We start from the raw sequence: 16902 nt of genomic DNA, 5'->3' as shown, positions 1-16902 counted from the left end.
GTGAGATGGCAAAATTTGCAGATGACAGAAAGTTATACAGATTAATCAGGACTGGAAAGACTGAAGAACATCAGAGACCTAAACAAGCTTGGTGAATGGGCAACATGATGCCAAATGACATTCAGTGTCAATACATTCAAGTAATACACATAGGAAGGAAAAAATCAAGCTACTTGTACGATTTAAAAGGTTCTACATTAAATGTTTCAACTTAGGAAAGTGACCTGGCCATTATTGCAAACAGCTCAATGAAGACCTCTGCAAAATGTGCTGCTCTGGTCAAAAAAGCTAACAAGATATCAGAATTCATAAAGATTAGGATGTAGAATAAAACAGAAAATATTATAATGCCATTATATCAATCAATGGTGTGGCCTCATTTAGAACACTGTGTAGTATTGGTCTTCATATCCCAAAAAGGATGTTGCAGAATTAGAGAGGCTCCAGAGAGTCATGGAAAAATTCTCATAAAGAAAGATTGAGATTTTTTTAGCTTAGAAACGAGATGAATAAGAGGGATTTTGATAAAAGTACATAAAATTAATGAAGAGCATAGAGAGTGTGGATCAGGAACATCAGCTCTCCCTGTCCTGAAACACAAGAACAAAAAGACATTCAATGAAATTGAAAGGTGGTAAATTCAAAATAGAAAAAAAAGGAAATACTTTTTCATCCAATGCGTAATTAGACTCTGGAACTCATTACTATGGGAAAGTGTTGAGATAAAGAATTTAACAAGACTCAGAAAAAGATTAGACAATTATATGGATATCAAGAATACCCAGAGTTATCATGATTAATGCTAATAAAATTTTTGGAAGAGATATTAAATCACATGTTTCAGGTCTTAAGCCAATCTCTAACTATTAGGTAGACCTAATGTGGCAGTGGAAGATTATCCCATGTCTCCCTATTTGTGGGGTTCTTACATCTTCCGAAGCATCTGGTACTGGCCATATCAAAGACAGGAGACTTGACTAGATGGACATGGCATTTGATTCAGTATGGCATTTTCTTTGTTCCTGTACCATACATTGATTTAGCCTGGAACCACTAGTACTGGGAGTGCTGTGACTCAAGATACCTGAGTATATAGGATATTACACTGTTTTGCAAAAACGCAACATGCCCATGCACTTCTAGGCGCAGTAGAAAATGTACTTTCTTTTAAGTGTATGTCATATATCATGTTGCTCTGCAGGATTATATCACTTTTTGTCTAGTGGATGCAATGAAAACTATTTGATTGCTTTTCTGGACAGAAGTAGCAAATGTCTATAAAATGGCTCCTGCTACAAAAATGATCCAAGGACTGGAAAATCATACTTTACTTATCTTACTGAAAAAAACAGCTCAAAAGGCAACTTGAGCATGGTCTATAAGAATATAAACAGGGAGAGGATTTCTGATAGTAGATGAGTCTTTTAATCTAGCAGAGAAAAAGGTAATAAGATGCAGTGGCAGAAAGCTAAAGCCTGACAAATTCAAACTGGAAATAAGATGCAGGTTTTTAAGAGTGAAAGTATTTAACAATTGGAACAACTTACGTAGCAATGTGGAGGACTCTCCATCACTTGAAATCTGGAAGTCGGGATTGGCTGTCTTTCTAAAAGATATACTCTTGTTCAACCACAAGTTGTTGGAAAAATTCAGGAGTTACTGGGTGACATTCTATGGCCTTTGTTATGCAGGAGGTCAGACTTGGTGATCACAATGGTTCTTTCTGACCTTAACAACCATGAATGTGTGCCATCTACAATATGTGTACAGAAGTGTCACATCAGTTCAAATTTACTGGAGTAATTCAATAGTAATAGTAATAGTTAATACAATCTCATTCTGTACCATGTGTGCAGTTCTTTATTTATTCTATAAAAGTCTGAATGTTACAAAAATTGCTTTGCCAATATTGGCTTCACAAAAAGGGATGATAAAAAGAGACCTGGGTGGTGATATTTCCAAGTGGTGGTATTTCCCCAAAGCAAACAGTGTGCTTTGGGTTGAATTCAGATGGACAAGAAAGAGCTACCTCACTTTACTCAAATGTTTCCTTTCTCAGTCCCACATTCACCTACTATAAAAATACCACCGAGAAACTGAGTAACAGGATGACTAATGCAACCAAACACGTTTAATAGCTCGGGATACAGGGCAGATACTACTTCTGAATCAGGGATCGCATTTAATGTTCTGACTTCCACTGATCAGTGCATGCATGGCATTCATGTTATCACGCACAATGAATGTGTTTTACCCACATTGCAGTGCAGAGGTTGTATGAGATGATGATGTTTAGAACATGTGAGGAGATCATCAACATATAATTTTTAGTTACTTTCAAAAATCCTTCTCTACTGAAAAAGAAACCAAACAATAGAGGCTTGATTTTTCCTCCATGCTGAGCTCCCCCGACTCCCATTGACTCCAGCCGGAGGTTTGGTCACTTAGAACAGTGGTTCCCAACCCATGGCCTGGGGGTCAAAAGTGGCCCGTGGGGTCTTTCAAAGTGGCCCACCGCTCCCCTCCCGCTGGCTGTAGAAGGTAGCTGCTGCCTAAGGACCGAGGAGGAGCGTGTTGCCACAGGGCTACAAGACGGGCGCAGGCTCCTTGCTGCACCCAATGGGATGGGAAATCAGCGCTCCCCTCCCCTGGCTCCAGCAGGGAGCACGGCAAAGTGCACCGCCTGGGTCCCTGCTGGAGCCAGAGGGAGGGGAGCACTGATCCCCATCTCCCCAGATGCAGAAGGGAGCCACTGCCTAGGTACCCAGGTGAAGCACACGGGGCTACAGAACGTGTGCAGTTTCCCTGATGCAGCCAGGGGGCAGGAGATCAGCAAAGAGGCAGCCTCCTCGCTGAACTCCTTCCATCAAGCTGCAGTGAGGGGGAAGAGGCGGCGGAGTAGCCAGGACCTCCCATGCTTGAGGAGAGAGGCAGGACTCTAAAAATCAGTGCCTTCCAGTTTGGCCTGCACTTAGCAGGCTGCCCATCATGACTTAGCTGCCAGGCCATGTGCTTCAGTGCGTAGTGACAGACACTCATCTACACTAGTGCTTTGTGCGTGAGTGTGTGACATACTGTGAGTGATTTGTAGGTGTAAAATAGTGAATGTAAAAATGAGCACAGTAGCATCAAAATGTTTACTGTAACTATGTTGTGATCTGTAGTCCTTAATGGCATATATGTCAATACTTGTTTCATGAGTTGATAGACTGGTGGCCCTTCAGGGTTGTAAAAATGATATATGTGGCCCTCGAGCCAAAAAGGTTGGGAACCCCTGGGTTAGAAGATCTGAAAATCAAGCCCATGCCCAGGGTGCTGAAGGGTCCAGTCCTGATCCAGCAAAGCACTTAGGCACCATTTCACTTTGAGAATGCCTGTAATCACACTTGTGACGATGGGGTTGGTCCTATGCTTAAAGTTAAGCACGTGCTTAAGTGTTTTGCTAGGTGAGGCCAGAGTGCTCAGCACTGTGCAAGATCAAGCCCTAAGCGTGTGGAGCTCATTAGTGCCGGAGATGATTGGCTATCTAAGAAGAGGTCCTCAGTGTAAAGCTGTAAATGAGATAACTATTACACTCTTGCCTTTGAAGACCCCCAGGTGGAAATTCAAATTATGTCAGAAATGTGTTTTGTGGCCTCTGCATATTCCTAAGTGGGCCATTGCTCCAGCACAGTTTGGCAGACTTCAGGGTGTCTGCTCAGGAAAGATACAAAACCCAGAGCAGGTGGTGTCATCAGGACTGGAGAAGCTCGCTATTGCCTGCCCATGAAATTGTTTCAAACTTCTTGAGTGAATTTTGTGCTGGTGAAAGGTGAGACAGATAATGCTTGTAACAAAGAGACAGACCACTGACAATCTCTGGCCTCATATTGCTATCCCTCATGTGGCTGAGGAAGGAATGCCTCATGGTGCTTTTCAGTGACTCCATGAGTTGGTTCAGGAATGTTGTTGGTTAAATCCTACAGGGGGAGCAATATCTCGTCCTCCGCAGCCAAAAGGAGGAGTGTGGTGTCACTGGGCCTTTTGTTGTGAAGGGGCAAAAGTGGAGAATAATATGGGGCTCCATATGTCTTACATGGCAACGTAGAGTGTCTCGAGGAAGAGCAGGAGGTGCATGGACTCAGATCTTTCCATTCAGAAACAACTCTGCAGCCTTTAACTGTTTTACTCCCTCTTTTTGTAGCTGTGTATTCATGACAATTACAGAAACAACCCCTTCCATAATTTCCGGCACTGCTTCTGTGTGACCCAAATGATGTACAGTATGATCTCACTCTGCAATCTCCAGGTGTGTATCTAGTTTGTCCACGTAGCTATCTGTATTTCTACTTCTATTACCAGACAAATATTCATCCACTAAGCATCATAAAAACCCATGACATTTTCCTTACAAAAAGGACCTTTGTTTTGTTTGCACTTGTCTCTTGTTATTGTATCTGTACTCATTAATTTATTGCAAGCAAGCAAGCAAGCAAGCATTAGGAAACTGAGCTATAATTAGTTATAGTGGAAAGAAAGGATGGTCAATGGTTGAGGAACTAGCCTCGGGCTTGAGAGATCTGAGTTCAAGTCCCTGTTCTGGGCCACAGACTTCAAGTCACTTACCCTCTCTGTGCCTCAGTTCTCCACCCTGTAAAATGGGGATAATATCACTGCTCTACTTGACAGGGGTGTTGTGAAGATAAATTAAGATTGTGAGATACTCAGCTATGACAGTAATGGGGCCATGTAAGTACCTAAGATAGGTAGGATGGGTCTCAAAAGTTTAGATCAGTATCTATAAGCACAAGTGCTTTACCAAAAATTATATAAACCTCTGAAACTCTCAGCCTTGGATAGTCCCTTGCTGGCTCCCTCCCCATGAAACAAGCACCTCAGAAAGCCCCAGTTCCTCTATCTTTGCTGATCAGTGCTCCTTCCTCTTTGCTCCTTTACAGGAGAAGAGGACTTCTCCACTCCTCCTGTGTCGTACTCTCTTCAGTGGAAAGCCATGCCCTCTCTCTCAAGCCAGGAGCCAGTAGCATCTCTGCTGAGTGCTCCTTCAAACTCTGCTCATTCTGGCTCTTCCCCAGTGCTTGTGTCCCAGATTATATCACCACCTTCTGAATCCCCGAGCCAATTAAACCTTGTGCCCACCTGTGCTCCAGCAGGGCATGATGCATTCACAAGGGAAACTCTAGATTCTCTGGAAGCTTGACAGGAGCTGCAGTAGCAATGGCCAGTACAGAGGCTAACTGAGTCCTATCACCTAGCTGCTGCCACCCAAGGAAGGGAGGAGTTTTTCAGACTTTCTGAAAAGAGGATAGATAAGTGGATGTTCACAGGATACAACGAAGAGACTTATAGAACAGATCCAGCTATGAAAAAGAGGTTGTGTTTTGTTCAGGAATAAACAGTTTCCAATGGGTTCTTTTTTCACCCCAATTGGTTCATCTATGTCTAAGTATAATGAGAACCTATAGCCCTGGAGTATATGAAAAGTCATTATTTAAATCACTGAATAAAATGCTCAGTCATTTCAGAGACTCTTTCGTTTAGTCATCTAGGCCTGAATCAGCAAAGCACTTCGGCAAATACTTAACATTAAGAAAGTGACTGAGGAATCCCATGGAGCCAAGGGATAGTCCAAGGTGCAGTACCCCTACAATTCTCACCCACTTCACTGGGATTTGTGAGCACTTGATACTTCTGAAAATCTGCAAGACTGCTGGTTGGCTGGCATGCCCCATGGAATGAATTAAGCTTTAGTTATAATATAATATAATCCTACAAAAAAGAACACTAGAAAACATCTCTGATCTTCCTATCAAAGATATCAGTAATCAAGGGATGTCATAAAATGCCAGATTTCCAGACAGCAGTTGTGACAAGTATATTTGACCTTCAACAGCCCAAGGGCTGGCCTCTTCAATTTTAATCTTAAATGTAGGTCTCCAAGTTTAAACTGGCCAAAAAGTAGAAAGATCCATCATTCAAGCTAAAGTTGTCTCTTCTTTGTCATTACTTTCCCAGAAGACCCCAAATCAGACTACAGCTCAAAGAAAGAGTGCTTATTAAAGCTGGAGGAACCATTCACAGTGTATTAATTTAACTCTTTTCCTGGATAAAGCTAATGTGACATTTTTATGAACTTGGGGCCTGATCTGACTTTCATGGTCTATGAATTGGGACTTCCTTCACTATATAAAACGTTTCAACAAATGTTTTCTACAAACATATGAGTTGCTCATGAACTGCTCACTGAAAGCATTGCTTTGCCTATTCTATGTTCACGATTCAGATTTGATCTGTATGGTCACCTAAGCCAGATGTATTTTTTCCCTCATGGGATGACCTAATGTTTTTAAACTGCTTTCTCTTCCACACAAAACAAATTTAATTTTGTCACAAACCACATTTTGTTCCACAATTAAATGAATCTCAACTACTGGCAAGAATTTGTGTTCTTATGAATATTCATATGGGCAAAACTTTGCTTCCATAAATGTTCATCCTGTTTAGAAGTTGCTGAAATGTTCATGAATAATTTTCCACACGTTCTTCCCATCTCTAGTTAGTGTGAAAGATAATGGCATGTAAATTATCTTTCAACTCTCCTTCAGCTAATGTAGACGCTGGAATGATTTCTATAGGCCTGAGTATTAACGTCTCTGTGCTTTAAAACATGCAATATTAGTAAATCTCAGACAAAATTCCACTTGCCTCCTCCAAACTGCTTCTATTTAATGCATCAAAGCCAAATCTGAGTCATTTGTTACTGCAGTGAATGGTAGAATCTTCTTTCTCATCTGCAGTATGTTTAATTATTGAATAACGGTTAATTTTACTCAGATTGTTTTTTTCTGAAATTTGAATGTGTTTTGGGGGTGGGGGAGTATAGAAATTGTAAGCCACTACATTACTTATTTTTTCTGTTGCAGGAGAAATTTCCCCAAGTTGATATCTTAATTCTAATGACTGCTGCAGTATGCCATGATTTGGATCATCCAGGATACAACAACACGTATGTGTGTCCTTCGTGTTTTGTTCCTTTAAAATATATTAGGAAAACAATGCAGATCAGCATTTTCTTCTCATGTCCGGAGCAGAGAGTGGGGCAGCTGAGTATGAATCTACCCACAATGCTCTGCTGTTATGGTCTAACACTGACAAGGACAGCGCCACCTGGTTAGACTATATGCTAGCCATTAGTGTACTCAGTCCTGAGCTGAGGCTGCTAACTGCTAAACTCTGAAAGGAAAATGGCTTCCCCTTCAATTTTCTCACAAAATGTAAGTATTTTCCATTAAAGGAAGCTGACAGCTAGAAAACATGCTCAGGTCAAATTCTTCTGTGAATTATCCTGTGTAGCAGAGGAATGGTCTTATGGTTGAGGCTCAACTACATGTGAAGAGATTTGGGTTCTTTTCCCAGCTTTGCCAAAGACTTCTTGCCTGACCTTAAACGAAGCACTTAACAGCTCTCTGTCTCCATTTGCCCATCTATATAACTGACATAATAACAGCTAGCCGGCAGGGGTATTCTGAAGATTACTTCATTAATGTCTGTGAAGCACTGTGAGAGCCTCAGATGGAAGGTGCTCTAGAAGTGCTAAACATTATTACTTGTGTGAACTATATATAAACTCTAATTTACTTGTATTCAGCTATTCAATAAGGGCCTCTTACAATTTCCATTGAGATCAATGAGAATCTTTCCACTGATTTTACTGGCACTTAGTGGGAGTTAAGCCTATTATCTCCAAAAAATCAGTCCCCCTCTGTCCTTCCCCCATATGTTTTTAAGTTATAGAAGTTCAGTAATAAAAAGTAAATAACGAGAGTCTCTGAAACTATATGGAAGTATGATCATTTTTTCAAAAATCTATTCAGATTTAATATTGTTGCAATAATTTTATTAATTAATTAATTAGGTATTCACAACAATGTACATAAAAATATCCAATGTCTAATGTGTAACGTGTTTTAAAGTATTGGGTGTAAGTAACATGTAAGACCTTGCTGTTTTTCCTTCGCATCAGGTACCAGATTAATGCCCGAACAGAGCTTGCAGTGCGCTACAATGATATCTCGCCACTGGAGAACCATCACTGTGCTGTGGCTTTCCAGATCATTGCCCAGCCAGAATGCAACATTTTTTCCAATGTCAACCCGGAACAATTCAAACGGATAAGACAGGTATGAACATTGATCCAGAAGTGTATGACATGCAAACTGCTCTGGAAGATGCAGTGCGCTCAGATCTACCTTCTGTACAGTCCAACAGAGTAATTCCATCAAGATGTGAGAACTGAATAATCTCAAATTTGAAGTCACACAGAGAGATGCCTGGACTATTCTCTAGCAACTCTTGTTGGACTGTTCATCTGAACTTCCTTGGGTACCAGTGAGCAAAGCTGGACTATTAAGTCTAAACTTTTCTGTGTAGAAACTTACATTATGAAAGGAGTTAGGGTGACTGTAACCAGGCCAAGTTGCTCATATGGTAACAACTTAACCATTAGAAGAACATTGTGCTGAACATAAAAGGGGAGTTCAAACCAGAGAAAATTTGTAAATACTTAAACAAATATGCACCTCCTACACATTTTATTATAGATTTTTTTCCATTTTTAATCATTGTTAAAAATATTTGTGTTTACCCAATTGCTTCAGTCTGTGCAGCTCATCTCTTTTTTCTGTTGTGTGAGACAATGAAGTTATAATGATAAACTCTGTGACATCACAATAATTTACATGGCAACAAACTAAGATGTAAGTCACATAGCATTATGGGCCAAATTCCGCCCTCAGATTTATGGATGCAACTCCCACCCATGTTAAATGAAAACACAGTAATGCAAAATTTCCATTGACTTCTGTGGGGCCAGAATTGAGCCTCAGCATGTAGAATTGAGCTTTTAGTTTTTTTCTTTGTGCAACTTGTATTCATATTAAAAGTCAAATGAAACTCAGAATAAGAAGCAGCAGTTTCTCTAGCATATAATTATACAGAAACCAGTTACATATCTATTCATTCTCTTATGTCACTGTGAATTCTTTAAATAAATGGTCTAGTCTGTCAAGTGGATTCAGGTATGAAAGTTCCTCTTTCACTGGTGCTGATGTGATGCATCTGTTTTTCTTGTCTGTGTTATATCATAAGGAATTTGTTTTAATTCAAGCACATTTTGCTACACCGCAATAGCTATGCCTTATGAGACATGCTAAATCAATGTATTATGTTTGTTTTGATAGGGGATAATTACATTAATCCTGGCAACAGACATGGCAAGACATGCAGAAATACTGGACTCTTTCAAGGAGAAAATGGATAATTTTGATTACTCAAATGAGGACCATGTGACCTGTGTAAGGAGACTGTGTGTTTATCAGTTTTCAATGCCTATCTGATTTGCAGTGATGCAGTTCCATTCTAAATGTGGTTTTGGCCTGATCATGCAAGATGTTGAACAGAAATGGTCAGAATTTTTCTGTCAAAATGGTTTTCAACAGACAATGCAATTTCTGCAAGCTTGAAATTTTCAGTGTGGGGAATTCAGTAGAAAATTTTGATTTTGCTTAAAAACAAAAATAGTTTGTTATGGGTCAGAATGATTTGAAAACAGTTTCATTTTTCTTTAAAGTCAGTTTCACATCTGAATTATTCTGTCTATTTTAGATAGCCCCCCTCAGTGTAGTATATGTGTGCCTCATAAAGACCTCTGTGAGGTAGAGAAGTACTTCTTTTACAGATGGAGAAGCGAGACCCAGAGAGACTAAATGACTTGCCTAAGATCTCACAGGAAGTCATTGGTGGGCTGGGTATTGAAACTAGCTCTTCCTAGCCCCAGCCTACCTCACTAACTATGGAATCATCCTTCTTCCCTTTTTAGGGTGCCACCGTGTGTGGGTATCACATACTGCAGGGAAATGTTTGTCTAAAACAATGGTTTGTACTGTAACGTCAACAAAAATGTAGAAGTATTTCAGTAGGTCTTTATAAAAGCTTTCCCCCTTCTACCTGTCCCCCCTCCCCCAAAAAAATTATAAATTTGGGAGCACGTGATATAAAGAAAGTCTAGATTCTTTATTTATTTATTTATTTATCATAGAGTCATCTGAGCAAGAAATAATTACTTTATCTTCCAGGATATAAATTCTTAGTTTCATTCTAGTCTCCATTACATTCATCATAACAACACTTTGCTCTTCTAGACCCAATCCAATCCCCACTGAACTCAATGGGAATCTTTCCATTGACATTAATGAGTGTGGATCAGGCCCCTGTAATGCTTTCCATCCAGGCATGTCAAAGCACTTTACAATCATTCATTAATTAAACCTCGCAAGCCACCGTGGGTTATGTAAGCATTATCTCCCTTTCACAGGCAGGAAAACTGAGGCACATAGAGGTTAAGTGACTTGCCAGAGGTCATATGGGTCTGTTTCAGGCAGAACCAGGAATAGAATATCTCTAGATAGGAGGAATAGAAGCCAGATCAGTTTTGAGCCTTACCCATAAGACTATCCTTCATTTCTGAGATCATTCCCCTGTGCCTCTCTAAAATGAAAGACTCGTGGCTTATGGATAGACAAAGAAGTAGGCTTCTATATTATCATAGCATAAAAGTATTTTTCCTCCTTCAGTTGAAGATGGTACTGATAAAATGTTGTGATATCTCGAATGAAGTCCGTCCGATGGAAGTAGCAGAACCATGGGTAGACTGCTTATTAGAGGAATATTTTATGCAGGTAAGAATGAGAGACAGAGACACAGATACGCAACAATAATAATAATAATAATTCCTACGTCAGTTATAGCTGACATCTAGCTGGTAATATTGTATGACATTCCAGTGCAACAAGGATGAGGAGGTTTTTTTGCATAAGGTTACAGAAGCATGGCATAAGACAGTATGTTCAGAATAAAAGAGTCTGTAATTGGCTGCTATTTGTAAGATAAATGACAATAAAGACGGAGAGATGCTAATGTCATTTGATTGCAGCTTGTTCTCACTAATAGGGCTGCCTTGTGAGTTTATTTGGCATGTAAACTCTTTTCAAGCCAAAAGAGCAAGAAGCATGGATATTGAAAAACTCAATTAAATGGGCAGTATTAAATGGGCCAAGTTTAAATTATATATGTAATGATTTGAAATGACCAAGTCTGCATAGGATGGGCATTTTCTTTACAAATGAAAACATGCTGATTATTTCCAAAGGACACCGTCAACTTAATTAATCCTGAAAAGTCAGCTTATGCTCCAAAAACAGTTGCTTCTTTCTGGAGTCCCATCCCTCTCTGGTGTGGTTTCTTGTGGCATAAAACAGTGGTTTTCAACCTGTGTTCTGTGGACCCCTGGGAGTCTGCAAACTATGTCTAAGATTTCCAAAGGGGACCACCCTCCATTTGGAATTTTTTAGGGGTCCCCAAATGAAAAAAGATTGAAAACCACTGACATAAAACAACATTAAAACTAACAGCAGTCCTCTGCTCTCCCCTACCCACAAACCAAGCTGTCTGTGCACACTGCAGGAGCTGGCAGCATGCAAAGCATGGCTTTATCATGATTGGAAGAACAAGACGCCAGACTTTTCTTCTCCTCAAACCCACCCCCCCCTTTTTTTTAATAACATTTTCCCTGTGCTGAAGGAATCGATTTGACAAAGAAATTACATTAGATGTATCCAAAGGAGAAGGCCTGACAACAGGAAATCTCTATGACAAAATGTTAGAGATGCCTTTAGCTCATTGTCTCTGCAATATATTTATTCAAAATAAAATGATCCGTCTATGCATTTTATTGTGTTCCTCACCCTAATATCTGCCACAAGGTACTACTGTACACACATTATTAAAGCAGGTCTGACAGATGAGAGTTAATGCTGGCAATGAAGTCAAAGAGGTGATAATTATTGGCATATATTGCATCCTTCTTACTAACTATGCAGTTATAGGAATAATGGGTCAGGTTGTCAGCTGGTCCCAATCACTGTAGACCCATTTAAGTCAGTGGAGCTATTTTGATTTGTACTAGCTAAGGATCTGGCCCTGATTCATAAAGACCTTTCCAGAGATCTGAACACAGAGATACATCTCTCCCTGAGTCTGTGTGTACAAGGGGCCACTTGATAGACGAGAAACAATACATCATTTTTGATCAGGGTTGGCTAGTCCTAGCTTATTACCCAACAGAATAATTCACCAGAGGAGAAGGAAGTCAAGGACCCTTTTCATCCTACGTACAATGGCTAAGGGCTAGATTCTGCCACCTGGTCTCACACTAAGCAGTGCTTTACTCCACAAGAAGTCCCATGGATTTGCATTGGGAGTTGAGTGCCAGCCTATCTGCCTTGTATGCCTCTGAGACTCTCTCTCTTAGGGTATGTCTTCACTGCAGCTGGGAGCAAGCCTCTCAATCCAGGCAGACAGACGTGTGTTAGTGGGCTTGCACTAGAGCACTAAAAATAGCTGTGTGGACATTGCGACACCAGCCAACACTCGAGCCAGCCACCCAACTCAAGCCCTCTCTACCTCCTGGGTTTGAGGTGGGGTGGCTAGCCTCCTCCAGTGCTGAAATGTCCACACAGCTATTTTTAGCACGCTAGGCCAAGCCCCACTAGTGTGAGTCAGGCTACACGGGCTGCAAGGTTCACTCCTGACTGCATACATACCCTGATGGTCTTGTTACAATAGGATACTTTTTTGTGCATGCAGCAATGGTTGCAGGGAGGGGGAGAACTAATGAAAGGGTTATTAAAACAAGAGGAGTCAGCTTCTAAAATATGATGCAGTTTCCCTTTCATTTGCTATTGTCACATATACCATTGAGGCATATGTGCGGAATATTAGAGATCTAGTTATTTGGTCTGCAAACACTTTTCCTGCCCTAGCAGTCTCCATGTTGATAATAATCTTTGTCTGAATGTGTCCCAGAGTGATCGAGAAAAGTCTGAAGGACTTCCAGTGGCACCTTTCATGGACCGAGATAAAGTGACCAAACCAACAGCGCAGATTGGGTTCCTTAAGTTTGTTCTGATCCCAATGTTTGAGACTGTAACAAAGGTAAGTTATTTAAGTTCTAAGGTGCCTTCTGGAACTGAGAACATTTCATCTTGATTTTGATAAACATTTAGTCAGCCAGTGAAACAAGCCTGTACAGTTTGCACACATCTTCTCACTCCATTTCTATCATTTACAGGTAAATAAATACTTTTTAAATGTTAGTTTGACTTTTCTCACTTTTGTTTAGCTTTTTCCAGAAGTTGAAGAAGTGATGCTCCAACCTCTTTGGGAATCCAGGGACCGCTACGAGGAGTTAAAACAACTAGATGAGTCTATGAAAGATGTAAGCTATCCATACATAGAACTGGGTGACATTTTTCAGTCAAATATTAAATATGCTAAAAAATGCAGTTCTGGAGTTAGGAGTGACCAAAACTCATTTGGGTTGAATTCAGCGAATAGTTTTGGCTGAATAAAATTTTTTTTAAAAATTGGAAAAGTCAAAATGGTTTATTTTGACTTTTTAAAAGCAAAATGTTTTGACTTTTCATGTCAAAACAAAATTTCATTTTGAAATCTAGCACCATTTGTTTAAATTTTTATTTAAAAAGGTAAAAGCACCTGAAAACATAACAAAATGGAAACAAAAATTGTTTTGGATCAAATTAAACATTTTGTTCAACCCAAAATGATTTTTTTCAATGTTTTTGTTTCATCAAGAAAAAACAAAAATAAATTAGTTTCAGTTCAAAACAAACTGATTTTGTGGATTTGAACTGAAAAATCAATTATTCTCTCAGCTCTGTATGTACCCTCTGGGTGGTATTAAAAAGTGAAACAGACAATTCAAGTTCTTCAGTTTGATTATATTTATGGCCTTTGATGATATCTATGGTCACCTTTTCTTTCTATATATTTGTAAAGCACTGGGAATTCCTATGGCATTGTATAAATAATAATAATGAAAAAGAGAAGCAGTCATGAGACCTAATCATAGAAAAGAAAATGGCAAAACAAATTCTGGGTGCACAGAATTTGAAAGAGCCTGCAGAGATATCAGATGTCAGTGGCATTACACTAGGAATTGCTCTTTCTCCCTCTTATACCGCATACATGCACACACATACACACACACCATACAGTACAATTAAACAGACAACCGGATTCATTCATTTTATGGCCCAGGTTAAACAGGTATATGTCTCTATGATGGTATGTACAAAGATGTCTGTCTCTTTGGTATGTAAGACCTGTGAGAGCTTTGATGACATCTGTAATCAGGCCTCAGGTTTTTCTGCTCTCTTTGACCTGTGCCAAATCCTTTTCAGCACTGTGTGAGCAGGAGAATCACAGTGTTGTAGTGCTTGGTCCTGCTCCCTTGGAAGTCAATGACATAGTTCCCATTGACTTCAGTGATCCAGAATGACGCCCTTAGCGCTCAGTCTGTGACCTCTACTCCTGAGGTCAGAGTTTAGGTTTCTTTTCTTATCATCATGAAGCCCATCAGAAAATAAATTAGGATTGTGAATAAACTCAGCTAGGTGGATTCTATGACAAAAGCACTGATAGAGAGGCACAAAGCTGGTATTACAAAATATAGAAATTGTACTTAAGTATAGTTAGAAAAACTTTTTTTCTGTCTGCCTTCAGGCTCTTCTCCCAATGTGTTAGATTAATGTCATCTTGTCATTGGAAGTCTGTGTGTGTATCTCAAATCCTTTTTCCTCTTCCACGCTCCCTAATTTAAGTGATCTTTCTGTTGACTGAGACATTTTCCTTTTGGTATGATGGTGGAGAGTATCCAACTCTAGACACCATTATCTGAGTCAGTATCTAGTAATACAGTTTAATTCTTCCTGTTGCACAACCCAAGTTAACTTTTCATAGAACACCAATGGTTCCCCCCTGTATTGTTTATATGCTAGCTTTTTCTGTTTGGTTTGATTTTTTTCCTGTTTCAATGTTTACAAGAAAACTGATGTGTATTTAATACAAAAAAAATCTCATTTCCTCCAAAGACATTGGATCTAAGGGCTTGTCTACACTGGGGAGTTTTACACTGACATAATTTGCACTAGTTTTGCACTGGTGAAAACCTGTTCTAAACACACCCTGCACTGGGGTAGAAAGAGGATTGCATCAGTATAGCTCTCCTGGCTTTGACAACAAGGTAAACTGCACTATTGCATGTCACTTGTTTATCCCAGTGCAGCGTATCTGCAGCAGGGGCAGCTACCTCTTTGTAGTTTCATTGGTACAAAATAGCCCAGTTCAGACAAGCATTATAAGGAAATGTAACCACCAGGCCGTTCCCATAACATCTTGTTACCTCATTGATTCCCTTTAACACCTTCTTGAGAGAATGTTTCATTGCCATGCAAATGAAAGTTAGTTTCCAAGCAGGCTAATTGCTATATAGCAAAACATACCAGAGCACAGTATTCCACTCACCAGAGTTTATATAGCACATACAGTTTATATCACGCAGACAGGACACTAACCCTCACATGGTTACTAAAGGAAAGTGAGAAAAAGGTTGCCTCTGGTGGTCTAGCAGTGTTGATATGCACTTACTTGTGGGAGATGCAGATTTATTTACCAGGCCTAGTCCCTCACTCCTAGGGTGATGGTGGTGGTTATAATTTGTGATACCACCACTATGTGCTAGGCACTTTCCCAACACTTAGGAAGGATAGTTCCTTCTTCAAGGAGCTCTAATTCTGAGTGAGAGTGGACAGGAAGAGAGAACAGGCCTTGAGGGGGAAATTACATAAGGGCAAAGAAAATCTTGTGGAAATTCTCAAGTCTACGACAGAAACATGAAACATACCTTAAAGGAAACAAAAATAAATTCAAGATGATAGTGAGGGCTTGTTGACACTTTGAGAAGTTTCAAGCTGAAATGAATTTTTACAATGGAAATGTAAAGCCGTCAAAAACAGAGTTTATATGGAAACTAATAGAGCCTTAATTACGTATCTTGGCACAAGGAGTGCTGGTTATCATGAGAACTGTGTGAACACAGAAATGGCATCAAACAATTGCAGGTAGCTAATGATCTCAGAAATTAACTCAACAGACACGTACCATAGCTTATTTGGGATGAAATGAGGCCTGTGATGCACCAAAGTGGTGTATACTATTGCATTAGAGATTCAGCTGATACCTTGTTGAGGATTAGTGGATCTGCTAGCTGTGGCAGTCTGTCTGTCATGTGCCAGGGGTGATACTTGTTCTGCTTGGCTCTTTATTCTAGTTGCAGAAGAAGAAAAGTGAAAGTTTGACAACTGAAAGCACAGAGAAGTGAAAAGAGAAACACTGAGCGAAACAAGTCACAAGGTGAGTTTGTTTTTTAAAAAGTGCTTTAAAAGTAGACACGTGCAGCTCCATTGTCTTCAGTGGACTTGTCCCTTCTTGTGCCCATAGAGAATTTGGCTGGACAGACACAAGATGTAGTTTTAACAACCACGGACTGGTGCAGCTAAGTGTCATGGGTTCCTTCAGCCCAGAGAAAGGATGATAGAAAGCAGCTGAGACCACGACAAGAGCATATTTTCTAAGAACCGTTGTTATCCTCACGGACGCAAAAAAGGAAACTTTGATGTACAGAATTTTTATTTTTCAACTGGTCTTCTAAATAATATATTCTTATACAAAACTGGGTGCTGTAATTATTTCCTTTTGTAGATGTGTATATAAAGAACTGCTCCTGTTCCCAAAGAGAAATGTTTTCATGATATGAATGTGGGGGGAAGGGGTTGGGTTTTGGATTTTTGAAGAGGAGCCATTTTAGAAACATATTTTGGTGTGGTATAGTGTATGTCATAAAAGTGCTTTATTATTCATGTGTGGTTATGTAAATATTAGGAGCCAAATCCTGCCCTGGTGAAGACCTCCTGCAAGCCTACAGAGGGC

At 39.8% G+C, this 16902-nt stretch overlaps 1 protein-coding gene across 1 annotated transcript in view; it reads left to right on the top strand.

Annotated features, from left to right (window-relative positions):
• PDE9A (phosphodiesterase 9A) overlaps positions 1 to 16645 on the top strand; it is a 37101-nt gene extending 20456 nt beyond the window's left edge. The window contains exons 6-14 of the mRNA XM_067545326.1: positions 4184 to 4288; positions 6921 to 7003; positions 8021 to 8177; positions 9237 to 9350; positions 10629 to 10733; positions 12919 to 13047; positions 13235 to 13330; positions 16244 to 16326; positions 16414 to 16645. Of these exons, the coding sequence (XP_067401427.1) occupies positions 4184 to 4288; positions 6921 to 7003; positions 8021 to 8177; positions 9237 to 9350; positions 10629 to 10733; positions 12919 to 13047; positions 13235 to 13330; positions 16244 to 16294 (840 nt within the window). The 3' untranslated portion in view covers positions 16295 to 16326; positions 16414 to 16645. The remainder of the gene's footprint in view (positions 1 to 4183; positions 4289 to 6920; positions 7004 to 8020; positions 8178 to 9236; positions 9351 to 10628; positions 10734 to 12918; positions 13048 to 13234; positions 13331 to 16243; positions 16327 to 16413) is intronic.
• The last annotated feature ends 257 nt before the right edge of the window (positions 16646 to 16902 follow it).

Source organism: Emydura macquarii, unplaced genomic scaffold (genome assembly GCF_026122565.2).
Source record: "Emydura macquarii macquarii isolate MOO-44397 ecotype Brisbane River unplaced genomic scaffold, CSIRO-AGI_Emac_v2 contig_1043, whole genome shotgun sequence".
In the NCBI taxonomy this organism is placed as follows: domain Eukaryota; kingdom Metazoa; phylum Chordata; order Testudines; family Chelidae; genus Emydura; species Emydura macquarii.
Note: the sequence above shows the minus strand (reverse complement) of the source record. Positions and strands in the feature narration are given on the sequence as shown.